The sequence below is a fragment of the Triturus cristatus genome, chromosome 3_1 (assembly GCF_964204655.1).
Source record: "Triturus cristatus chromosome 3_1, aTriCri1.1, whole genome shotgun sequence".
Lineage (NCBI taxonomy): Eukaryota > Metazoa > Chordata > Amphibia > Caudata > Salamandridae > Triturus > Triturus cristatus.
The window spans coordinates 513,020,491-513,048,026 of NC_140583.1; the positions used below are offsets into that span (position 1 = coordinate 513,020,491).

General features: G+C 47.4%; 1 protein-coding gene across 1 annotated transcript in view; it reads left to right on the top strand.

Moving 5' to 3' along the window:
- Positions 1 to 25,557, top strand: part of LOC146860509 (aminopeptidase N-like) — a 368,609-nt gene extending 343,052 nt beyond the window's left edge. The window contains exons 19-20 of the mRNA XM_085644421.1: positions 17,208 to 17,289; positions 24,849 to 25,557. Of these exons, the coding sequence (XP_085500547.1) occupies positions 17,208 to 17,289; positions 24,849 to 25,001 (235 nt within the window). The 3' untranslated portion in view covers positions 25,002 to 25,557. The remainder of the gene's footprint in view (positions 1 to 17,207; positions 17,290 to 24,848) is intronic.
- Positions 25,558 to 27,536: the final 1,979 nt, after the last annotated feature.

Below are 27,536 nucleotides of genomic sequence, written 5' to 3' on the forward strand. Positions count from 1 at the left end.
TTTTTTGTATTTCTCAATCGATTTTTCCTTTTCCCATGCATATATGAGGAGTCATTTTCCACTGTCTTTTTCGACTGCATTGGCCATTTTAGGAGCTTTGGGGGGATTTCTGCCTACTGCAAGGGTTTGGATTTCCCAGAAACATTGCAAATATTTTAGCACTTCTATCAAAATTCAATATTCCAGCTTGAACATACACATAGACTGAATCATTGCAAAGCCAATAAGTCTGAGGCTGGCTGACAGTTTTTTGGCTTTGGCAATGCTTGTTTTCTTGTACTATGTTTTTGGGGTAATAAAAAACAAGTATTTGCAATGCAATAGGTCTCGCAATTGCGAGATTTAGAGCTATTGGCATTGTAAATGACAAGGCCTTTTATGTATGTTTTAAAAACCAAAACATAAATAAAAGCAATTGTCAATTACAATGCCAATAGCTCAAACTCGCGTAAATGCGAGACCTATAGCATTGCAAATGCTTGTTCTTTATCTTGTTACATTTGCTCTGCCTCAAAGATGCAGGTCAAGTGTGAGGCTTTGACTCCTCTAAATTTGCAGTCAGAGAAAGAAAAGTAAATAGAATTATGTGAAACTTTCGCTGGGGTACAGGGAGTGTGAAAGGAAAAACTACAGGATATCATTTTTGTAATGCACAACAATATGTAAATACCTGTAAATGAACTATACACATTCAGCAGTTAGGAAAGCAAAACTGAAGCACTATTTTTTATAATTCTGAAGTGTGATGGAAACAAAGATTTTAATAGGATAAAAACAAATCAAGACATTTTACTGTGTTTTTTAAATTTTTATATATTTTTATTTTTTGAGCCTTAAGTAAGACAAACATTATGTAAATGACATTAGAAGAGTAGACAAATCCAAAGATTCTCTTTTCCAACAACAAAAAAGACATAGAGACTACAATAAAATGATTTACGGAAAGAAAAAAAAAAGAAAGAACCAATCATATCTGCATTTGTGAAAGAAAAGAAGAGAAAAAGGATAAGAGAAATAAAGGAAAGAAAATAACTTATGTCATAGAGCCATGGGTAAGAAACATGAAAGAAAACATCATCAAGGGTAGACAACGCCTTATTGGTCCCATAGCCGATCAGTCCAGATCCGATTAAATTTGAGCCAAGAGCGTGGTTCTCTAGCATTAGCCAAAGCGAGTTCCATCTCATAAACCTGTCTAAGTAGAACCCATAATTCATTATCAGTGGGACTGGTAGTATCTACCCAAGCTCTAGTGATACATAAATGGGCACAAACTATAACAATAGTTGCCAGAAGGCTCCAGTCACTAACAGCCTCACTTCTGATCCGAAGAAAAAAATATTTTTCAGTAAGCTGGTAATTAGGGCCCAGAAGTAAACTAAGAATACTAGAGACCCCCCTTCAGAATATCTCAAGCTTTGGACAGTCAATGAACATATGCCTGAGGTCTGCAGCAAATAGCCGACATTTCGGACCAAATGATTTTTCCGAATTAAAAGAAGCCCATTTAGATATGACCGCCGGAGTGTAATACAGCATATATACAACCCGATACTGATGCAAATTTAAATTAACGGATGTTACCCCTTGATCAAGTACTTCCATACTCTCCTGAATGTCCTCAATAGCTATCTCAGCCCCTAGGACCAGGCTAAGTTTAGCCTCAACCTGTAAGCTATCATCATTGGCACGATCCAGAAATTTCTGATAGTCTGAGCCGATTACTCCTCGGCCAGTACGTGTATATATTCTGACCAGTATTTATGACAAGTTTGAAATTGTTAATACATTTTTGCCACGTATAAAATAGTCTCTAACCTGTAGGTATTTTAAAAATGTTTTTTGCGAGAGACCAAATTCGTCCTTAAGTGTAGTAAAAGAGCAGAACCCCTGTCTATCCTAGAGTTGGCCCAATCAGGTGATACCCTTATATTGCCAGTCTTTCCCAGTACAGTCTTGGAATATGTTGGGCATCATTGGATTGCCCCATAGCACTGTGTATTGATGCAGCGCCGGGAGAGAGTATTGCTTACAAACATCAAGCCAAATCTGATTTATATCTACGATTACCTTAAACTTTACCTGTTTAAAGTAATTAGGGTCAGCAGTTTTATACAGCATAAACCCCACTGTTGGGCCACAGGCAAGCTGATAACATAGCAATGTTGGACCAGCATCCAGTCCGCAAAGCAAGCCGCGGAGCCGACCGGTAAAAGAAGCCCAAAAATAGGGCTGAAAATCTGGGAGCTTAAAACCCCCCTGTGCATATGTTAATCTCATAAACTTGAGAGCCCGCTGAGCATGCTTGTACACCCATATGAAATTACCTATAACACTATTCAATTTCTTAAAGAAGGACGGGGGGACGCATAGTGGTATAGAGCGAAATAGATATAAAAAAAATTGAGGGAGGATACTAATTCTTATAACGTTACACCTCCCATAAATACTGAGACATTTTACTTTGTGATGCGCAAATGATAAATATTCACTGAAATCCGATTTCCACACAATAATATTTGTGTGGTACATAGATTTTCAGCTCCTGGGAATTTCCCGCTGCTCCTGGGAATTTCCCGCTGCCCGCTGCTTCTTGGAATTTCCCGCCGCTGCCTCCCTGCGGCCCCGCCCCCCTGTGATTCCATTCGCCGCCCTGCTCCCGCCACCCAGCTGCTCCTCCCTCCCGGCTCCTTACTTACGACGCCCCCAGAGCGACCGCGCAGCGGACGCGCGCAGCGGGAGCGCCGATTGAGCACCGAAGGTGCGCCAAAGGTAAGCCCGTCTGCGCCCGTCCGCGCCTGGACCGCGCCCAGCGCCAGACCCCCTTGTCCTCGCCCGTGCCAGCACACCCTGCACATCTACGATGCCAAAACCCTCCATGCACTCAACGCCGGCCGAAGCACCGCCTGCTACCGAGCCACCCCGAGACGCACCCACGGACCCTTCACTTGCCTGACCTGCCGCTTCACCGGCCTCTGACCCAACACCGCACCTGCTAAACCGAGCCCCAGCAACAAACACCTGATGTGCATCCTGCTCAACACCCGCTCCGTTCACAGGCATGCCGTCGAACTCTGGAACCTCCTCGACTCGACAGCACCAGACATCGCCTTCCTGACGGAAACCTGGATGAACGCCTCCTCAGCGCCTGACGTCGCCATCGCCGTCCCGGAAGGCTACAAAATCACCAGGAAGGACCGCGTCAACCAGACAGGAGGAGGCATCGCCATCATCCACAAGAACACCATCCGCATCACGACCAACTCCGATGACACCTTCACCTCCGCCGAACACCTCCACTTCCAGATACACACCGACCCCAAGACCACGCTCATAGGCACCCTCGTCTACAGACCACCGGGACCACGCACACAGTTCAGCGAACTGTGATCAACCGGAGGGACCGCACCGCCAACCAGATTGGAGGAGGCATCGCCATCATCCACAGGGACACATCCGCATCACGACCTACACCGACGACATCCTGACTACCGCCGAACACCTACACTTCCAGATCCACAACGACCCGAAGACCACCCTCAGAGGCACCCTGATCTACCGACCCCCGGGACCACGCACCCAATTCAGCGAGGACATCGCCGACTTCGTCAGCCCGCATGCCCTCCCCTCCGCTGACTACATCCTCCTGGGGGACCTCAACTTCCACCTGGAGAACAACATCGACCACAACACCACCACCCTGCTCGACAACCTCGCCAACCTCGGACTCAAGCAACTGGTGACCGCCCCCACCCACCTCGCCGGACACACACTCGACGCCGTCTTCTCCTCCAGCAAAGACATCGCCTTCAGCCACGCCACAGGACTCCACTGGACGGACCACAGCTGCGTCCACTTCACCTTCAAAAGAACGACGACCCACCACCACCAGCAACAAGTCGCCCGCAGAAGCTGGAGCAAGATCACAGCCGACCAGCTCGCCGCTTCCCTGAGCCAGCACCCTCCCGCCAGCTCAGCGAACCCCAGCCAGGCCGCCGACAACCTCACGAAGTGGATCAGCAACTGCGCGGACGAACTCGCCCCACTGAGGACCCCGCCCAGCAGACCCGGCAGCAAGAAGGCCCCATGGTTCACCGACGAACTCCAGAGCTCCAAGAAGAACTGCCGAGCCCTCGAGAAAGCCTGGAGAAGGGAGCCAACACCGGACAACATGACCACCCTCAAGCTTGCCACCCGGAAGCACCACCAACTGATCCACGACACCAAGAAAACTGCATTCAAGAACCGGTTGGATAACAACGCACACAACAGCAAGGAACTCTTCAACATCGTGAAAGAGCTCTCCAACCCCAACACCGGAAACAACGACATCACCCCATCGCAAGAACTCTGCAACTCCCTCGCCTCCTACTTCCACAACAAGATCGCGGACATACACAACAGCTTCAACACCCAACCGATGAACGCCACGTCCAACTCGACCGAACCACCGCCCCCCACCACCACCCTCCACGCCTGGACCCCGATCTGCACCGAAGAAACCGTCCACATGATGAACTCCATCCACTCCGGATCTCCGACCGACCCCTGCCCTCACCACGTCTTCAACAAAGCAGACGCCGTCATCGCACCCCACCTGCGGGACATCATCAACACCTCCTTCACCACCGCCACCTTCCCTGAGAGCTGGAAGCATGCCGAACTCAGCGCTCTACTCAAGAAACCAACAGCGGACCCCACCGAACTCAAGAATTACCGCCCCATCTCGCTGCTCCCGTTCCCAGCCAAAGTCATCGAGAAGAACGTCAACAAGCAACTGGCCGCCTTCCTCGAGACGAACGGATCCCTCGACCCCTCACAGTCTGGCTTCCGAGCCAACCACAGCACCGAGACCGCCCTCATCGCTGCCACCGATGACATCCGAACCCTGATGGACAACGGAGAAACAGCGGCCCTCATCCTACTAGACCTCTCCGCGGCCTTCGACACCGTCTGCCACCGCACCCTAGTGCAGCGCCTCAGCAACGTCGGTATCCAGGAGAAGGCACTGGAATGGATCATCTCCTTCCTCGACGGAACAACACAGAGAGTCCGTCTACCACCGTACAAGTCAGAGGCCACCAAAGTCATCTGCGGCGTCCCTCAAGGATCCTCGCTGAGCCCAACCCTCTTCAACGTCTACATGAGCCCCCTCGCGGCCATCGCACGCCAACACAACCTCAACATCATCTCCTACGCCGACGATACCCAGCTGATCCTCTCCCTGACCAACGACCCCGCCGCCGCCAGAGCCAACCTTCACGAAGGAATGAAAGAGGTAGCCGAGTGGATGTCGACCAGCCGCCTGAAGCTGAACTCGGACAAGACGGAAGTCCTCATCCTGGGATCCTCGCCCTCCGCCTGGGACGACTCCTGGTGGCCACCCGCCCTGGGCTCCGCACCCAAACCGACAGACCACGCACGCAACCTGGGCTTCATCCTGGACTCCTCCCTCTCCATGACCAAGCAAGTCAACGCCGTCTCCTCGTCATGCTTCAACACCCTGCGCATGCTACGGAAGATCTTCCGGTGGATCCCCACCGAGACCAGGAAGACTGTCACCCAGGCACTCGTCACCAGCCGACTGGACTACGGCAACGCCCTCTACGCCGGAACCACCGCCAAGCTCCAGAAGAGACTCCAACGGATCCAGAACGCCTCAGCCAGACTCATCCTCGACATCCCACGACACAGCCACATCTCCGGACACCTAAGAGACCTGCACTGGCTCCCGGTCAACAAGAGAATCACCTTCCGTCTCCTCACCCACGCACACAAAGCTCTTCACGACCAAGGCCCGAGCTACCTCAACAACCGCATCAACTTCTACGCTCCCAAACGACACCTCCGATCAGCCAGTCACGCCCTCGCCGCCGTCCCCCGCATCCGAAGAACGACAACAGGAGGAAGGTCCTTCTCCTACCAGGCCGCCAAGACCTGGAACTCCCTCCCTCCCAACCTGCGCCTGACCCAAGACCACCTCGCCTTCAGGAAGAAGCTCAAGACCTGGCTGTTCGGGTAGTGGCAGCACCCCCCCCCCCCCCCCCCCAGCGCCTTGAGACCCTCCGGGTAAGTAGAGCGCTCTATAAATGCCTATGATTGATTGATTGATTGATTGAAGACATCACAGACTTCGTCAGCCCGCACGCCATCAATTCCACCGACTACATCCTCCTGGGGGACCTCAACTTCCACCTGGAGGACAACAAGGACCGCAACACCACTGCTCTGCTGGACAACCTGGCCAACCTCGGACTCAAGCAACTGGTAACCACCCCCACCCACTACGCCGGCCACATGCTTGACCCAGTCTTCTCATCCAGCAAATACGTCACCTTCAGCCACTCCACCAATCTCCAGTGGACTGACTACAGCTGCGTCCACTTCAGCTTCAGTAAAACGACGACCCACCACCACCCTCAACAAGCCCCCCGCAGGAGTTGGAACAAGATCATCGGCGACCAGCTCACCACCTTCCTCAGCCAGAACCCCCCCACCAGCTCAACGGACCCCAACGAAGCCGCCAACAACCTCAAACAGTGGATCACCAACTGCGCAGACGCCCACGCAACACTGAAGAAGAACCCCCCCAGCAGACGCGGCAGCAAGAAAGCCTCCTGGTTCACCGACGAGCTCATCACCTCCAAGAAGAACTGCCGCTCCCTGGAGAACACCTGGCGCACCAACCTGACCACAGACAACATGATGGCCCTCAAACACGCCACCTGCAAACACCACCAACTGATCCGCGCCACAAAGAAGACGGCCTTCAAGGAACGACTGGACAACAACACCCACAACAGCAAGTAACTCTTCAGCATTGTCAAAGAGCTCACCAACCCCGACGCCGGAAACAATGACATCACTCCCTCGCAAGACCTCTGCGACTCCCTCGCAGCCTTCTTCCATGACAAGATTGCCAACATTCACAACAGCTTCGGCCCACCAACCTCGAACCCCACCACCGAACCGATGCCCCCCACCGCCACCCTCCGCACCTGGACCCCAGTCAGCACCGAAGACACAACACGCACAATGAACACCATCCACTCTGGATCCCCTACGGACCCCTGCCCACACCACATCTTCAACACGGCCGACCACATCATCGCACCCCACCTCCGCGACATCATCAACGCCTCCTTCAACACCGCTACCTTCCCGGAGTGCTGGAAACACGCCGAGATCAGTGCCCTGCGGAAGAAACCAACTGCAGACCCCTCCGACCTCAAGAACTACCGCCCCATCTCGCTCCTCCCGTTTCCTGCCAAAGTCATCGAGAAGACCGTCAACAGACAGCTAGCCGCCTTCCTCGAGACCAACGGATCCCTCGACCACTCGCAATCCGGCTTCCGAGCCAACCACAGCACGGAGACCGCCCTCATCGCAGCCACAGACGACATCAGATCCCTAATGGACTACGGGGAAACTGCGGCCCTCATCCTCCTGGACCTCTCCGCAGCGTTCGACACTGTCTGCCACCGCACCCTGGTACAGCGCCTGAACAACACCGGCATCCAGGAGAAGGCCCTGGAGTGGATCACCTCATTCCTCGCCGGAAGAACCCAGAGAGTCCGCCTCCCCCCGTTCCGGTCAGCGGCCACCGAAGTCATCTGCGGCGTTCCACAAGGGTCATCGCTCAGCCCCACCCTCTTCAACATCTACATGAGCCCCCTCGCAACCATCGCACGTCAACACAACCTCAAGATCATCACCTACACCGACGACACCCAGCTGATCCTCTCCCTCACCAGCGACCCGGACGTCGCCAGAGCTAGCCTACACGAAGGGATGAAAGACGTCACCGAATGGATGAAGAACAGCCGCCTGAAACTGAACTCAGACAAGACGGAGGTCCTCATCCTGGGATCATCACCCTCTGCCTGGGACGACTCCTGGTGGCCCCCCCGCCCTGGGAGCCACCCCCAAGCCAATGGACCACACACACAACCTAGGCTTCATCCTTGACTCCTCCCTCTCGATGACCAGACAAGTCAACGCCGTCTCGTCTTCATGCTTCAACACCCTGCGCATGCTTCGAAAGATCTTCCGGTGGATCCCCACCGAGACCAGGAAGACGGTCACCCAGGCCCTCGTCACCAGTCGGCTGGACTACGGGAACGCCCTCTACGCCAGCACCGCCGCCAAACTCCAGAAGAAACTCCAACGGATCCAGAACGCCTCAGCACGACTCATCCTGGACATCCCCCGACACAGCCACATCTCCGGACACCTGAGAGACCTGCACTGGCTCCCCGTCAACAAAAGAATCACGTTCCGACTCCTCACCCACGCACACAAGGCCCTCCACGACCTGGGCCCCAAGTTCCTCAACAGCCGCCTGACCTTCCACAAGCCCACCCGCCAGCTCCGCTCCGCCAGCCTCGCTCTCGCCACCGTCCCCCGCATCCGCAGAGCCACCGCCGGAGGAAGATCCTTCTCCTACCTGGCAGCCAAGACATGGAACTCCCTCCCCATCCACCTCCGGACAACGCAAGACCATCTCGCCTTCAGGAAGCAACTCAAGACCTGGCTGTTCGAGCAGTAGCGATCCCCCCCACCCCAGCGCCTTGAGACCCTCCGGGTGAGCAGTGCGCTATACAAATGCCTATGATTGATTGATTGACATAGTTGTATCAGTAAAACTGTATGTCTGTGCAAATTTAGTAGTCTTTTCAATGGAAAATGTGTTATGTAAATGACGGTGTGTTACCACATGATGCTATAGTTACATTAAAAATCGCCATCCGCATATTCATTAAAGCTAGGTGGGTTGCAAAGATTTGTTGTTCTAAAAAGTGGGTCATAGTTCTGAGAAGTTTGGGAAGCCCTGTAGTACAGCATACAGCATTGGGCAAGCCCACATCAGCCATTAGCTAATTTTACTGTGAGTGTCCCCATACTTCCATTTTAAAGGGAGCATATCCACGCACAAAGTAGTTCACATAGCTGCCAGGGGCTTTTATGGCAATATGTGCTCTATGAGACTAAAAATATGTGTGCTTTTAACCAATGATTTTTGTTTTAGATTGATGCGGGCCACCAGCTTTCCCAGCAATAAAGTTTTGCTAAAACTATGACAAAACAAAACAGGCATTGGCATAAGCGAAAGGCTGGTGAACGACGCCAGAACGTTTGGGTTTGCCAATACTAGCTAAATAATGGAACTGTTTTTGGTACAGATAATATATAGGATTAAATGTGGGTAACTGTGAAAAATGGCCATCTTTTCACTGAGGGGTCAAATAGATAATGAGAGTGAAGCTCTCTGATGTTATTTAGCGCCCGAGGGGAAAAGCCTCCCTGCTTTTCACTTTTTTCCATCTTCAATTGTATGTAACATATACCTCCTGCCTCCTAAGGTATCTGCCTGTGCTTTGAAAATCTACACAGGGCAGTGGAGTAAAGAGGGAGCCAAGCATAACATGGCCTTTTAACCCCTTCACAAAGATAAAAAAAAACATAATAAAAAATGACCTTCTGCAATCCACTTCCACCTCTGTATACGTTCCTCCATACCAAACTTTTAAAAAAAATACCTGGCCTCTCATCACCTACCCCTACTATATTCTACGTTTATTCTCCCACTTCCACACAAGCCCAAATAAAAAGATATTAACTTGCATCCTGCTAGCCACGCAACCATCCTTTGCAATTCTCTCCTAGACAAAGCTGTGCTCTCTGCTCTCAAATTGAGAATGGAGAGCCCCTAGTCCTCCAACTTATTTTCCTCTAGTTTGAGGGTCTCGAGACACTTAACCTGACATATATTGCGATTGATGCAGGAAGCATGCCACCCACGTTGCCCCACATCTCTTGTATTTGTGGAAACTTGGTTATGGTAATAGAAGGCAGGGGAGACTGCCAACCACCATTAGGACACGTTGCTCAAGTCTATGCAGACCCAACAATATGGCAGAACATAGGGGAGGCAAGTTCCTCCCCCTTGTGACATCACAACAGTGGGGAGTATTTTTTTATTCCCACTATTATTACATAAAAGCAATGATTAACCAGCTTTCGCACTGATTACTCAGACCAGTGACATTACAACGGCTTTAATTACTGGGTTGTCAAAGAATTACGAGAAGGTAAAGTCTTTAGAATGCCTCCAGTGGTGGAAAACCCCTAAAGGGTTATGCAATGAATCTTCCAGTCTCGGGTTCAGACTGGTAATTAGGAGTAAAATATTCATGAGGAAGTGTGGGCTCCTGTCCATGAGAGAAAATCAACAGGTTCATCTTTGGGCGTAGCCAGAACTTTCTGAGTTCTTTTTCCAATCTTAATGGCAGAGGAAGGCAGTTCCAAAGGAATAAGCCCTGTGCTTGGACAGAAATGTCTCCAGATTGTTTAAGTTCTGGAGACTATAGGGCATATTTATTAAAGAAGTGCATCATCCTTGTGCCACACAATGGGGCCCAAGAGTGACACAACTATTAAGCTAGATTTATCAAGCCATGCAAGGTCACCTTGCTTGGCCTTGTGTGGCTTGTTAAATCTAGAGTAACACAACACAGCACAAAACGCTGCGCTGTTTTACTCTGCCCCAGGAAGGCGTTCCATAGATGGAGCAAGTGTGTTCCCACGCATCCACCCATGGATTTTGGTGCCTTCCCAGATTTCTCAACACCAGCGAACCTGGGAATGGGTCAAAATGCTGCACTTCACCAGGGGAGGCATAAGAAGGAGACAAATCTTTATTTCTCCTTGTTGCTTCCTCTTTCTATGTGTGCTACATTGTGCTCTGGGATTGTACAATATTGCAATGCAAACCCAACACAAAGTGCTGATAAATTTGCCCCTAAATGCACAGGTATTCTTTAATGGTATGGTAAAGGAATAGGACGACAAAAGAAAAAAGCATTGAAGCAAAATCAAGATGCAACGGACTAAAAGAGAAAAAAACAGGCCATACAAAATTAAAGACTAAAGGAAAAAAAACTATGAGCTAGAAAGTCATTGGGGCAAGAAATGAAAAGGCAAAGTAAATCCTATAGGCAAGGATCCTGAAAAGAAGCATTTGACAACAAAAATATATATCTATTAAAGTGTTGTAAGTGAAAAAATGAGATATATAAAATTTTGAGCTAAGTTTAGAACAATGTTTTATTGTTAAATTTCATTTAGGCAGATATCACCATGATCTGAGACAGGAATGTTTAGGAGTCTATTGGTCTAATCATGACAGAATGAATAGATTATGCTACCAGATATAGTAAAGATCAATTTCTGCCAGCCATGTAAACTTTTCCAAAGGACTGAGCAAGCTAGTATATTTGCAAAATCATGTTCAACTTTTTCACTTCAATAACCTGTGCACTTTGCTGACCTTCACTAGGTGGAACAGCTTTCGCACATCAAGGATTCTGGAGAATCCATCCTTCTCCTGAATCCTACTTTGGTTGGGAGAAGTTTTCTGCTAGACGTAGGTTTTTTTTAACTTGTCCCATTCAAATATTTCTATTTCACTTATAAAAAGAAACTCTACAGAGGGGCTGATTCCGATCCGGGTCGGAAGGGCACCGAACGTGATCCGGCCGGAAAAACTACGAGCCGTACGCGTGTTTTCTGCCGACTCGTACAGCTGTACGAGCGAGCCAGTATGCTGCGGGCTACATGAAATTCCCCGACTGAATCGTTTTCGGGTCCGAACCATTCCGTACGTCTCGGTTGTAAGCTAACCGTGGCGTGCAATGGATGGGATTCATGACCGAGCGAGTACGATGCATGCGTCGGACAGCCTGTGCGAGCCGGAGTGACCGGCTCGCAAAAGCTTCCGGAGTCGGACTTTGGGGGTCAGCGTCGGACCCCCCGACACCCGCAGCCGTACGACTCGCACACAGGGGGAGACCCATGGGTCTCCCCCACACAGGCATGTACGGCGTGGATGGCACCGACACGTACCCACTGTAGGGGGCACACTAGTTCGAGACGCACCCATTCAGTCAATGGGAGTGCATGTACGCGTCGTACAACTGGCTCCCATTGACTTCTATGGGAGTCCAACCGAACCGAATCTGACAGCATACGTGCGCATCGTACTCGCTCGGTCGGACTGTAGGGGTCCATCTCAGTCGGAAAACACACCGGATCCGACTCAGTCGGAGTGTTTTCTGACCCGTATTGGAATCGGCCCCAAAGTGTGTGAAGTATAAATGATAAAGTTACATGGTGCACATATATATCAATAAACATAATTAATGCATTTGGGAATAAGCCATGTAAATAAAAATAAAACATATAGGGGCATATTCTCAAAGACTTATTGCCGAGTTAGCAGCATTTTATCGCAGCCAAAGTGGCGATAGATTTATCGCCCCATTCACAAGCTGGTGCAAACAGCCGATATTACCAGTTTTCCTGCAATAGCAGCCACAAAAATCATCGCCACAGATGACGCTGGCAACTAACGCTAATGATATGCGGAGTAGGCATTCCCCTGCAAAAAGGTGCAACAACACCACTTCGCAACTTTCTCAACGACCAGCCAGATCAGCGATAAGATCCCAAAACATGCGATAAGGCGCGTTAGCAGCAGGGATTTAACACCTGCTCTTACCTGGTGTTAAGTCGGATGACAACCTTCACCATAAAAGAGAGCCCAGCCCAGAGCCATACCTGAAGAAAAATGGATGCCATGGAGCTACTGATAATGCAGCTCAGAGCCCCAAGAGGGCCACAACACCCACTGCCACCACCCCTGGCCTGCCACCCCCCCAGATCTCCAGGGGCTACCACAGAGGCAGCGCAGACAAAGACAGCAGACCTTCAGAAAATGCACCAGCCTCACTAACTTAACACCAGAGGATGTCATTGCCCACTACAGGCTCAAAAGGACAACCATCTTTCGCATCCTGACCATCATTGCCCACAGGCTAACGGTACCAACACAGAGAAAAACCAACATCCCTCCGCAGACAAAGCTGTGCTGTATCTGTTGGCCTCTGGTACCTTCCAACCAACAACCTCCAGAGTCGGATGAGTCTCACAGCCAGCCCTATCAAAGTTCCTCACACCTGTCTTGGATGACATCATCAGCTTGGTACCACAGCACCTTCACTTCCCCCACACTGCGCAGGAACAGCTGGAGACCAAGTAAGGCTTCTACGCCATAACTGGCATCCCGCACGTGTTGGGGGCAATCAACTGCACACATGGACTCCTCGTGCCCCCTGCCACCACTGCACGCAATTACTGCAACAGGAAGCACACGCATTCCATCAATGTGCAGGCAATAGTGGACCACCTGGGACTCCTCGCCAATGTCGTCGCCAACTACCCAGGCAGTGTGCATGATTCCTTCATCTTCTGACAGTCTATCATCAACCAGTGCTTTGATGCTGGCACCTAAGGGAATGCATTGCTTGTTGGTAAGTACCAAATGAACACACCACACACCTCAACTCCACAATTATGCAACTCACAACTCTGGGAATGCACACGTTACAAACTCACTTACAACATGCCAAACAACATGCCCACCTACCAGACACGACAGCACAACTTACTGTGGTAACCTGGGCTTGCCATGTACACAAGCCATCAACGCCATGGCACCTCAGCCACACAATAGAAGAATGTGGGGAGAGGTGGGAAGCAGGCATGTGCGAAGGAGGCAAGTGACCCATAAATTAGAATGTAAACAATGCCACGTGTGGCGTGGATGTGCTGGCCAGACTGCAATATGCAGACCAAAGACATGTCTATGTTGGTGTAGTGGACAGTGGACGCAACCATGTTACCTCAGCCAGTGGGGAAGATCGCGGAAATGTAGCTTGTTATGTCCCCCCTGAAAGCGTGAGCACAGTTGGCTGGCCCGGTGTACGCCAGGCCAGCATAGGGGTGTGAATAAAAACCACGATTCTCTGGGCGTGGTTCTCTTCCACAATGGCCAACGTGTCTGCCAGAGCGGTGCCTCTCACCCCGCCACGAGGCCGACGCCGTGAGCGGTGGTGCTGGCGATCCTGTGCACCTGCTGCACCCCAAGCCTCTGGTCCCCGGACCCGTCTTGGCTGCCCCTGCGCACCCAGGCCTCACTGCTCACCTGTGCCCCATAATTCATGGACACTCTCTGGTTGAACTTTGGTGGCGTGTGAGTATGTGGCCTGGGGGTTGTCTTCATCATCATGTACTGTTACTGGTGTTAAGAATGAGTTTGTAGCATTCATCTCCTCCATATTGCCTGTTTCTGCTTGGTTCTGCCATCTGCATCATGCCCTGGAAGAACACCTTCCACTGTCCCCCAAAACACTCCGCGACATTCACCTTTGACATCGATAAGGACCCGCTCAGCTCTCATGGCCCTACCTCAGTGCACCGCACGTCACTGTCCCATGGCGGTGTGCCTGTGCCAGCCGCAGTGCATCTGGGGCCACAAACTCTGTGCAGCTCAAGTCATGGACCCTTGCTGTTTGAACTTTGTACTTCTGATTGTCTAATCACTGTTGTAGTTTTTGCCAGCACCAACCACTCCATGAGGGCTGGCTTACACTCACCGCACACCCATCCAGCACAGGCGTCACTGGACATGTGACCCTGGCAATAAAAGGGGCCGGGCGCACATGCCCGTAGCCAGTTCCACAAACTATCTAAGTGTGTCTGTGTGGTCATTATGTATGCATGAGGGCCCCAGGTCCTACCACATAACATTGTGCTGTGTGCAGCGGACGCACCCATGTCACCTCAGGCAGGTGGGGTAGACCTGGAACATGTAGCTGTGTCGTACCCCCTGTAAGCGTAGGCGGAGTGGACTGGCATATGACAGTCCAGCGTAGGGGTGTGGTTAATCAACCCAGGGTTCTAGGCGAGGTTAAGTTTTGGCCTTGCAAAGGAAGTAACTAATGCATGTGTCTCTGTTGTAGTGTCGGCGCCACCCGTCCCGCAATGGACGATGTTGCAATGTAGCATGCCCCCGGAGTGCGGGCTCGGCCAAAGGGATAAATGAGGGAGCACAAGCCCGCTCGCAGTCCGGGATCATACATGCCAACTGTTGTGTGTGTCGCTATTACCGCAGTTCTGCCAGCCATGAACTCTACATCTATGTCCGCCCTATCCTTACCATAGGCCTACACACATGTGGTCACCCACCTTCAACAAACAACATCACAGTGTCGTTGTCAGGCTTGTGGACATGCGTAGACAGGCATGACAATGTACATTGTGAATGTTTGTGAGGAGAAGTCTATTTGATGCGGGACAGTGGACATTTGTACTACATCACAGAGGTGAGGTTGTACTCGTACATTGTCATCTCAGCAGTTTCCTGCTATGCCATATGTGATTGGCCATTTTGTACACACATGCAGCACCAGTTGTGTCCTGTGCTCTGTTGTGAAAGTGTTGCAGTATGTACCACATTGTTGTCAATGTTGAGGTGCTATTATTGTTATATGTCTGTGCTGCATTGTGGGTGAGTCGCCCCTGCAACTCTGATTTGGATGGCCCTTATCCCTCTCAGGCGGTGTGCCTTTGACTTCTGTGCTTCTAGAGTGCTGAGGTGTTGCGGACTACGCAGTTAAATTTTTTTAGAATGTTTTTGTTCTCTGCTTTTATAGTGCATTTTCCCGCATGATGCGTGGGTATTGCAGGCCAGTTGCAGGTTTTCGCTGATTTTTGTATCGCGAGATGGGAAATAGCCGCTTTTTTCACGTTCGTGTTTCGCATTTTTTAGGTGTTACGTTAATTTTAACGCTGTCATTTGATGTGATATCGTGAGACTATCGCATGGTACCGCCGTGTTGGGAATACGACATTAACACAGCATTATTTTCCCACGATAGACTGCGATGTGAACAGTTGCGTTAAGCTAATTTTGCGATAATTATCACACGTTCTTGTGAATATCCCACATAATTTAATAAACATAGTTAATTATCTGCCATAATTAAATAAATGTAACAATTCAGTTTGATCAATAATAGTTCAATTTCATATATAATTTGTGCTATAAGATTTAAATGTTAATGAAGACGATGGTCAGTCAATATAATACACCAATAATTCAGTTCCTTCTTTCAGCGTGGTAATTTAAAAACTTTTCTTTATGCTTTTGAGCTAAGTCCCTTCGGTACATTTCATAACTCCTTGGCTCCAATTATAGATATATTGTTTTAAGAAAATAAATGCAGTATGTAGCTGTAATAATAAGTATTCCTTTTATGATGCTCAGTCTTCTTGACTTTAAAAGTAAACATTCCATGATTAACTAAAAGGCAAGCTCGAATGAAATAGGAAAATGGTTTCAATACAGAGTTTGTACTTGGGAAGCACTAGTTAAGAGATCAATTTTAATATTTTTCATCTTCAGTAGTTAACACGTGCAATCAAGTATGCAAACCATTCTCTGTGTAATTCCTACATTCCCAGTGCCTTCTAATAAAAACAGAGGTACATTTTCTAAGAAAAAAGTAAATGGGCCTGCTTGCCAAACTCTAATACTTGAATGGGTTTTGTACTTGACTGCTTGGTGCTTTCTCTCTGCTGTGTCCGTGTGTATGTAAAAGCGACGATATTTTTAACGCTCAATTATCAAGGACATGCTAACGTGTGTTTCCTTGATTAAGTAACCCTTTTAACTCCACTTTGCATGTCAGCGATGAATATCGCTAATGACATGCAAAGTAGGCGTTCCTTTCCATTTCTCCATGGAAATCCGCGCTGACACGACAGCGCAATATTAGCAAGCCTCAAACAAACCTGCGATGACATAAAAAAAACAGCGCTAACCGCGGTTATCACAGGTTTGTAATGCATGGTTTGAAACAGACTTAGCCATACCTATAATGGCAAGAGGATTGTACGGCTGAGGCAAGATCTACCTATTACCAAGGATGGGCTTATCGCTGCCGTTTTCACACTGAATTTCCAGAGATGTGCGCGGAATTCGCCACTATCGCAGGATTTATTATCGCCGTGGAGATATGCATTGATAATAACGCGATATCTCGGCGATTAAATCCTGCGATAAGCGGCGTTACACAGAATCGCGCAAAGCGGGAAATGCGATGCTTATCGTGTTTCCTTGATAATATGCCCCTAGGAATTTCTGGACAGATTCTGTAGAATTAACTTTGCATACTGAAATACGAGTAAATTGGTAAATAATGTCTTTACCCCTAAATTAAATAGTCTAAGTTACATGCCTATCTTGCTAAAAAAAATGAATCATTTAACAATCTCTAATTTAAAATTTCTGCTACCAATTTCAGGTATGGCGGAAGTTCCTTTTCTTTCTCAGGCTTGATTGACTCTGTGTCACGCAGATTTTCTTCAGAGTTTGAATTGATGCAGGTAAGTTTTAACTGCAATGATTTTAGTTTAACAGTTTGTTTCCTGCAAATATTTTTGTAGCGATGTATGGTCGTATGGCAGATCATCATTAGAAAATATTTTGCCTGACAAATATATTGTTTCCTAAATATCTTTTACACAAATATTGTCCCATTGGGTGTAGATTTTCAATTATTAAAAAGTGTAAACAAGTATTCAATACACAATTGGTCAGACAATATTTGTGTTCGTAGCGTATAATCTGGTACCTTGCCTTATGTACTGCAATCTTTTGGGGTTGCAAAATGATAGAATCATTTTTAAAATTACAGCAATTTGAGATAATGACACTGTTCTGAGCGAATATATTAATCATTGACTTTTAGAAAGCAGTGAAGTTCAATGGAAACTTGTCTGAATAGAGGGTACTCTTGTGCCCTCTGGGTTGAAAGCTCTGGTTAATAGGCAGTGTCTTCAAGTGAGTTTGTGATTAGGGGCATCTATTATACATTTATAGTATGGAGGATTTCGTTTTTATTTACTTGAACCAAAATGTAAATTTGACTTTGTGTAATGGTGAATACATTCTACGTACCTTGGTTGGTAGGATGGGTTATTAGGCCCAAGCACAGCCAATCCCATCCTAGCCAAAGGTGCAACTGCAGGCTAAATCATTTACACATCACCTGACTGAGGCTAAGAACCTACATGTTTGTTCAATCATCCAAAAGGCAGATAGGTCTAATGACAACTATCCTGGACACTGTCTCTCCTCCTTTCCCAATAAATGTATTCGCCAAGGAACTCATTAAATAGCAGAGGTTTGCCACCCTCTATAAGTGCACAGGAACAGATAGGTCCTGAATCCTGACCTTTGTCTGCAAACTATTCTCCACCAGGTTTTAACCATATCAGAAACATGCCCTTCTGACCAACTCAACAATCATACTCAAGTCTTTCATCTGAGGCTATCTTGCAGCATCTCAGTTCTAGCCATCCATAATCCATCACACTTATAACACTTCACCTCCCACTTAAAATGGCAATATTGCCCTCTGGCGTTGTTAGCCCTACTAGCAAAACAGTCTGCCTCCGCTGCTGACGTCACTTATTGATAACAGCTTTTCAAAACCAGGTATCTTTTCTGGCCTTACCACCATGCCTTCCAATTTGTGCTAATTGCCTATATGACGATGTTGGTAATTGCTACCTGAAAGCTGCAGCAGCAGCTCAAAAGAAGTTGATCCTTTCAGCAGACTTTCTGAAATACCTTGCCCATCTTTTAGCTAATCATACTCCCTAACTAATTTACCGCGGTGCCCACAATGTGTCTTTGTTTGCCTGTGCAATGCCATCTCCTTCTATGATAAGATCACATTCATCACCCACAGTGCACTTCCACACTTACCCTCCATAGTTTTATCTGTCTAGTTACATTCGCAATAGATTGACAACCTCAATGCATGCTATTTGCTTTACCTGAGTGGCCTTCTCCATAAATTCCTTTGGGCTTCATTGTGAGGTCAACTCAACTGCACCTCTAAGTACACAAGCACATTTGAATGTGCCATCATTCACCTTCAATGATTCTTGCCAGTAACCCTTAGATTTACCACCAGAATCATGATTGCTACCTCCCATTTTCTACACCCTGCCCCAATAAAAACTCTAAACTTCTATAAAAAAAGAATAGACAGCAATAACCACGCCCATGGTTTCCAATGTTTCCTCTCTACAATGTGACACACATGCATGCCCAGCCCATTCATTGCAGTGCCAAAAATATGGATTTCATCCTCCTTTCAAAGTCCTAAATTGTATCCCAAAAACGTACGCTCTATCCCTTTGGACTTCAACCCCCCTGTTTAACCATCACAGCACATCCCCTGTCTCCTAGATTTCTAAAACTATACTCTCACTCTGACTCAAATACTCACCTGACACCATATCCAATTCCTTCTGTGTACCCAGGATGCAAAAACTGAACTTCGATCATTTGGTGATCTTTTTTGAACTCATTATTATCCTCCACCATTGACAAATCTTACCCCTCACCATCTTCACCTCAGAAAGTGTAAATTCCTAAATCTGTATAATCACAACATTCAGAACCTCTGACTTCAAATGTACTAACCTCTCCATAGAGAAATTCGCACACCCTCTAACTTGTGAAATTCTTTTCTATCCCACCTTTGTCATCCCGGGCAATTGATCAATATAGGTGAAAATATCTATAGGCTCTTTTCTCCTTGATACATTCACACACAGCTAAATACACAGGACTCAACAATTCCTATCACACTGGAACCAAACCATCACATTATCCTAACTTATAACAGGCCTGCTTCATTTTTTAATTCCAAACCTTTTGATAATCGACTGCCTTCCTTTACACAATCTTGTGTCCCCATTTTCATTGAACATTCCCTAACACTCACTCTTTGTTTATCTTCCCATCAACTAACCACTGGTTATTCATCATATCCCACACACATCATACCACAAAAAATCTCTACAGCCACTGGTCACCCCTGCAACAATATCAATATGCATTTCATGTTATAACCCACCATTAAAGTTGATGGGGGCAGTACCAATATTCTATAGTATTCAACGTATTGTGAAACTCGTCAACATTGTTGATAAAGCATTGTATTGAAAAACATGTTTCCTGGAGTCTTATTTCTACTTTTACCAAGTTGGTCTGCAACACCAGGACCCACCAATAGACATTCTTGCACTATCAAGCCCATGTCGAAAAGCACAGGCTCAGGAACAGCTTTAGTGTGAAGCAATCATTTTCAGGTGGCAAAAAGGTAACCCTCTGTGTCACTTGGGAAGATTTCCCTAGGGGTACCTTCTGAGGGATTGCTGTAGTCCATGCAACCCCCCCCCCTAAAAAAACCACACATTTATTTTAAAAGCAATTATGTTGCCCTTGTGCTCCTTGGGGCATCACTAGGGAGGAAGGTTTCCACTTGAAACACCCTCACAAGGGCTTAAGGAGCACTCATTGCCACAGGCAGGGAATTTTTAATGAGTGGGCTTCTGTGCTCTGTTTTTTTAACAACAGTGGCTAACACCACATCTCTTTATTTGCTTAGGGGTGCCCTGGTGCACCCACAGGCAGGTTTTTCACATTGGAGTCACCACAATTATGCCCCAATGCCACTCCAGCACCTGCCAGCTCCTCCCCATATGCCTTCCTAGCCCAGCGGGGGAGCAAGCAACTCCCTTTGGCTGGTGCCTTGTGTTAGAGCATGATTGCATTTGGCTCCCGCCTGGAGAAGGGACCAATATCCTCCTCTCCTAAATGTGGCCATGATGCAGTATGCCAGTGCACCCTGGCTCACCAGACACAGGCACAGGTGGTGGAAAATATGCCCGACATTCATTTCCTCTTTTGTATCCCATAGGATGGGGTTCCTCAGACATTCATACTTGCATCAGGTAATGATGGGATCCCATGGTGAAACGTTGACTCTTAGGATGGGCCCATGCTCATCCCCTCCCCATCAACATTCTTTTTGTATATTGTAGATGTTGCATCAACCCCATGGCCAAGGCCCTTCCCAAGTGTGTTTAAGAATGTTGTGGTGAAACGCCATGTCCTTTTCTCTCTGCTCAGTCTCCTGGGAGGACCAAGCTTTAAATGCTTATTTCCTGGGCACCATAGGACCAAATAGAACTATTTAGGATTGCTTTGCTCCTGGTGTCCAGCCTTAGAATCCAGGAACATTTTCCTCAGATCTCCTGGCCTCTAAGGGGGCACTCTTTATGGGAAACATGGTTTGATGACTCTCTGCACCAGACCTGTCCCCTGCCTGGTTCCTTGTGCACTGTCTCTGCTTGAGGGGTCATTTGGAGCATCTCCTTCACAGCCAAAATGTAGAACACCCTACTGGATGCCCCATGCTCCATGGCTTTGGCCATCTTACAGGGCATTGAAGTGTAAGCAGAGTTTGTGATAACCTTCCTGATGGAGGTTAGCCAGCTGCAGGACCAATGAAGTCTCAGAGGAACTCTCCATGGTCCCACAGCAGACTGCCTCAGTTGTTCCTCAGGGGGGATAAAGAGGACAGCACAAGTAGCCCTGGAGAGGACCATCCAAGTCCTGAGGTTAGCTGGAGTTCTTCCTTGCAGGGGCAGCAGGTGGCTTCTCCTTTCAGCTGGGCATTCTTTCACCTCTATTGCTCCCAGGTTCAGTGTCTTCTTATCTGTCTCTCCTTTGTGGAACGTTTTTAAGTGGGGGTGGAACATTCTAGTAGCCAGACACCCCAGGCCAATCTTAGGTTGGGAAATCATCCCTCTACCCCTGCCCCAAACCTTCTGTACAGCAATCTTGGGCATTCTAATATGGCAACTCCAAGTTGTCTTGGGAAAAGTTCCTAAGAGACTAAGCTCTACCCCTAGCTGAAACAGCTGCCTGACCCCCTCCCACCAAAATTTCAAAGGTAAAACCCTCTTGTCCTAGGCTCTAGAGATATGGCCATCATCCTTTCTTTCTGTTGGCCTGGGCTGGCCCAGCCCATGTGCAGTTTAACAAGCTAATTTGCAGATGATTATTTCCTCGCCACTCCGTCCTTTCCCAAAAACTGGACAAACTCTGTTAATGGCTCTTGCTAGAAATGGGATTCCTGGTTGGCAGAGGTATACCCCCAGACAGGAACCACCGTTCTAGTCAGGGTTGGCTAGATGCACAATAAGATAACCTGTGCTCACCCTCTAGCAACTTGGCACTGAGCAGTCAGGCTTATCCACAAAGGCAATATGTAAATTTTTTCAGCAAATACACACAAACAGTAGCACAATGAACACACAACACAAATACTTCACAGACTTAAAAATATAGATTATATGTTTATGAAAAACAAGACCAAAATGACAAAAATCTAATAAGTGGAACCGGAGTTAGGAATTTTCAAAGAATAAACAAAAAACATTGCTTACAAGTCAATAGCACTGAAAGGTTACTGTAGGTAGTGCTTGATGGTGTCAAACCAAAGTTCAGGCCAACCATGATGGAACGCGGGTAGGATACAGTTCCAAACAGATCCTGCTGAAGGTTTACTTTCTCAAGCGGAGTGAAGTGCTATGTTCACGGGGGAGACGTCCACCGGGAGAAAGTAGAGTATTGCCAGCAATGATCCTGCAGGTGTGAAGACTCCACCAGAAGTAACGGACAGCAAACGGGCTTTGTGGTAGCAGTCGGCAATGCTTGTTGTGCGAGGACGCAATGCTACATCGGCTCACGCTGATCCTTTGAGCGAGCGAAGCAGCCCCAGTGCAAATGAGCCCATTTGCAGTTGCAAATAGCCCCCAAAACCTTGATTATAGAGGTCTAGGAGCTGTAGGTGATGAAATATGCTGCAGAACTCACTTCTGAGGCCAAGAGTTTGGAGGGGGCACCTCAGGCAAGGGAAGGACTCACAGAAGGCCAGCAACACCAGCAGAATAGTAGGCAGTCTTTTGTGTCCCTGAGACTTCAGAAAATAGGAGGGGAGCTAGCAGGTCCTTGGAGATTACTTGAAGGGAAGTCCAACTCTCCTTCCAGCTGGCTGCAGGTCAGCAAGCAGTAAAGCAGGCCTTCCATAAAAACAGTCCAGTTGAGTCCATGAAGCAGCACATCAGTCCTTCTGACAGAGGTTCAGTTCAAGATCTAGAAGTGTCTGATTTGTGGGGGGCAGAGACCCAATATGCAAAAGAGCCCTTGATGTAGGGGGTGACTTCAAAAGAACTTTCTGAAGTGCACAAGAATACCTAACCCTGGGGGGGGGGGGGGGTAAATCAGTGCTTTGTGTGAGGACAGGACACAACCCATTCAGATCTGAGTGTGAGCCCCCTCTCCCCCCTACCTGCCCAGGAGAGCTCATCAGAATGCAGACACATGCTCAGAATGCCAATGTCCAGAGGGAATGCACAGAGTGTAGCTGTAATCTCAAGGCAAACATGTACTGGAGACAGGCTGTCAGGTACAAGGAGTGGTAAGTACAGAGAAATTTCCACTTTCTAAAAGTGGTGATTCTAAAACAGTAATGTTAAATCCAACTTCACAAGTAAGAAGGATTTGTCATTACGACTCCAAACATGTCAAACATGTAAAAGCTAGGCCTCTCTGATCAGGAATTATAGCTTAAAAGTATATTAAAGAATTCCCAATGCTGGTCTATGAGAGGGGCAGTTGTCATGGTACTGAAAAATGAAATAGGGTGACTGTCACTACCAGGACATGTAAAATATAAAAGTGCATGTCCTACCTTTTATTTACATAGTACCCTGCCCTTAGAGTTACTTAGAGACTACCTTAAGGGTGACTTATATGTAATAAAAGGGGAGTTTACGGCTTGGCAAGTAGTTTTAAATGCCAAGTCGAAGTAGCAGTAAGCGCGCACACAGGCGCTGCAGTGGCAGGCCTGAGACAGGTTTGAAAGACTACTTCTGTGGATGGCACAAGCAATGCTGCACCCCACCAGTAGCATGCATTTGAATTACAGGGCCTAGCTATATGGTATACCTCTTTACAAGAAACTTACTAGTTTAACAAATATGCCAATCAGTTATACACCAATGTCACTATGTTTAGGGGAGAAGCACATGCACTTTAGCACTGCTTAGCAGTGGTAAAGTGATCGGAGTCCTAATGTCAAGAATCAGTGAAAATGTGGTGCTAAATGTAAAATGTTGGTGGGAAAACCACCCTAAGGATGACAGGTCTAACAGCTTTATTTTGAGGAGCTGCCCTTGATCCTCTTAACTAGGCCCAATATGAGGGACAAAGGCCTGGAATACGATTATGAGCTGAGCCACAGAAATATGACAATTGTTAAAGTGGCAAAAGGCATCTAGACATGATTTTAAGGAGTGTGGTTCTGTACTTGGGGTGCATGTCTACCCCTGGATTGATACCCTGCTGGACTCTTTAGGCCTCTTTAGGCCTAAGTGGCGCAAAACTTAGTGCAGTTTACGTCTAGAATGTGTAATATAGCTTAAACACCACAAATCTTTAATAAGCATTACAGCTCCACACTATGAATGACCACCTACATTTTAAGACCTACCCCAGGTCAGTAGCCATCCTTAAAAGATGCCCTTTGTGACATGCTACCAGTGCAGGGATACCAGTTTGTGCAAGATGTTAGACTCACACATGTAGGCCACACATCTGCACACATGTATGTGTTATTCTGTAACCAGACCAGAGCCTCTTACCCTAGATGCCCAGCAGTGGTCTTATCTTAAAGGCAGACACTATCGGTTAGCACTAACAGTCCAGTTCCCATAAATTTACCATGACTGAAACTCAGATAGTGTCTTGAGGCTCACTCATAGTAGAAGTCCTAACACAAGAGAGTCAGCGGCAAAAAAAACAGGGGGATTAAGTGAGCAGAGCCCATTTTGCCATACAAGCTATATGCCAAGATCTTAATATTTTACAATGTATTATCTATTTATTGATTTAGTGCTAAAAACGTCACAGGAGGGCAGCTTCAGACCTTCATCACATATAGGATTGAGAAATTAATGGGGTTTATTATTAAAGCATTTTAGTTATGTCTGTTCTCTTCCTCTCTTTGTTGTAGCTGGAGACCTTTAAGAAGGAAAAGGAACATATTGGATTTGGTTCCGCCACCAGGGAGCTGGAGCAAGCACTGGAAAAGACCAAAGCAAACATTAAATGGGTGCAGGAGAACAGGGAGCCTGTGAGACTGTGGTTTGAAGCACAACTAAGATAGTCAACAAACGCCTTGAAATTTTCTTCACAACCTCCTGGTGCTTTGCAGAGATCCTATTAACACAGAAGCTATGGATGTGTTGTTGATCATCTTGGCATAGGTTTTAGTGTTGTAACCCTTGTAACTCCCTGTCAGTCCATGACTCCATGAAACAACTGTATTTCTAAGTTCCCCTCAAAATCAAAGGAGAAGCATGGAAATACCATCCAATGTTTGAGGAGAGAATTATTTACCATGTGCATTATCATCCTCCAATATATGGGTAAAGTGATTTTTGTGGAAATTGATGTTCATTTGACTAGTGTGGGGAGCTAAACTATGGGAGTGCCAGTGTACATCATACATCATACAGCTGTTTGGCAATAGGAACAATAGAAATAAAAGGCTGAGTTTTACAAAATCAAAACCTGGTGCATGCAACTCAAATCATTTCAAGAAAAACCTATGTATGTATGTGGTATTTCTACAGCACAAACCTAGCAAAAAGGGAGTGGAGTGTTGTAATTGATCAAAGACAAGTATAAAGCATACAATAAAGCATAAAGTATAAAACAAAGTTGTGTAGTCAAATAATTAAATACAATTTCACCCTAAGTCATTCAATAAAGTAGGACGAAAAGCACATTTATGAAACCAATATTTATGTCACTGTTGCACATTCTGCACAAACACAGAACTATGTGCAGGATTATGGAACCTTGGTGTATAGAGACTAAGGGGCAGATTTACAAGCCCCTTGCGCCTCATTTACGCCATTGTTGCATCACTTTTGTGATGCAGCGGTGGCGCAAATCCTGCGCCATGGTGCGGGGTACTTACAACGTGACGCATCTGGGAGATGCACCACGTTGTAAAGCCCTGCGCCACATGTAGGCGTTCCTGCGCAGGGGGGGGCCTTCCGGCGCATGAACGCCTCCTAAAAGTGGCTGAGTGAAATCTACAAGATTTTTAGGCCCATGCTGCGTCAAAACCCTTAGGCCCATGCTGCATCAAAACCCTGCGCCTGCCTGAAGCAGGCGTAAGGATTGACACAGCATTAACAAGATAGGGCCCCCCAGACCATTGCTGGAGCTGCGTCACACTTGCGGCGCAACTCCAGCAATGCGCCACCTTTACGGCACAGATGCATCACGCATCTGTGCCATTTTTGCCCCATGGTGCAATTGTGCATTGTAAATGTGGCGCATCCATGGTGGTGGAGCTGTGGCGCACAATAACTGGCGCATCCCTGCTGATATGCAGAGATGCACCAGTTAATGCAAATATGCCCCTACGTCTTCCTACTACCTAAGTGCCATGAGCCCAGGCCCGACTAGCTATAGTGTCTCACTTGCTCTCCTACTCACTCACAGAGAAATAAGGGGCATATTATCCAGCACGGCGTTAAAATTATCGCCGCTTTGGCGGCAGAAAACTGCCACTAAAGCAGCGATAATGGGCTTGATAATATGTTGCAGAGAATTCCCATAGAAGCCCATGTTGACACCAGCAAAAACCACAGTTGATGGACAGAATGCAGAACAATGTCATACATTCACCCCAGTACAGAGATCTGGGCCTAAATCCATCGTTTTTTTGCTCACCATGACATTCCAGTTTGAACCCAGCCGTATGCAAATCAGTCTTGACCTTGTGCCTCATGGGAACAGTCCAGCCCGAACTGCCAAGCCAGGTCCTCCCTGGACTGGAACCAAGCATCCTAGGACCGGTTTCGGGGTTTCACCCCTCTTCAGCGAGGATAACTTGAGTCCAGTGGCATGGAGAGCATGGGACTCACGTCTGAGCATACCCGTCCAACTCGGGGTGACAAATGCAAAATCAACAGTTAATGCACAGAATGGAGAACAATGTCATACATTCACCCCAGTACAGAGATCTGGGACTAAATCAATCATTTTTTTTGCTCACCATGCCATTCCAGTTTGAACCCAGCCATATGCAAATCAGTTTTGACCCTGTGCCTCATGGGAAAAGTCCACCCTGTCACTTGCACTCTTGTACTTGTCCAAAATAAGATCTGACAGAGACAAAAACAGTTTAAAATATTTATTTTAACTAATGTGCCCTAACATGCAGTATATGTGCCATAACACGCACGAAAATGCATAGTACAAATATAGTCAGCATAGCATCTAGTCCATAAAACATGAAGGGAGATATCATCATAAAAAGACAGTGAAGCCTATCCTCCCTTCCCCTTGCTAAGATGCTGTATTATTATATATCAGAAGATCTCTGGGCTTTGTCAGCAGACCCCAAACCTTAGCCTCACCCAATTTGTGTAACCAAATAAAAACCAAAGTACGTTGTCCAAACAACAGCTACATCTGTATGTTTTGTCTAAGGGCTAAGGTCTGGCCAGAACAAAATAACAAGGGGCATTGTTGTTCCACCTTGCACATAATGTTCAGTCAAAATCCCAGGAACATGCTGAGTGTGAACACAGTGAAAGCAGTCATTGAAATATTGCAAAAATAAAGCTGTGCAGTAACATGCACAAAAGCAGCAGGCAAGCTGCTACGCACTCATGCCAAG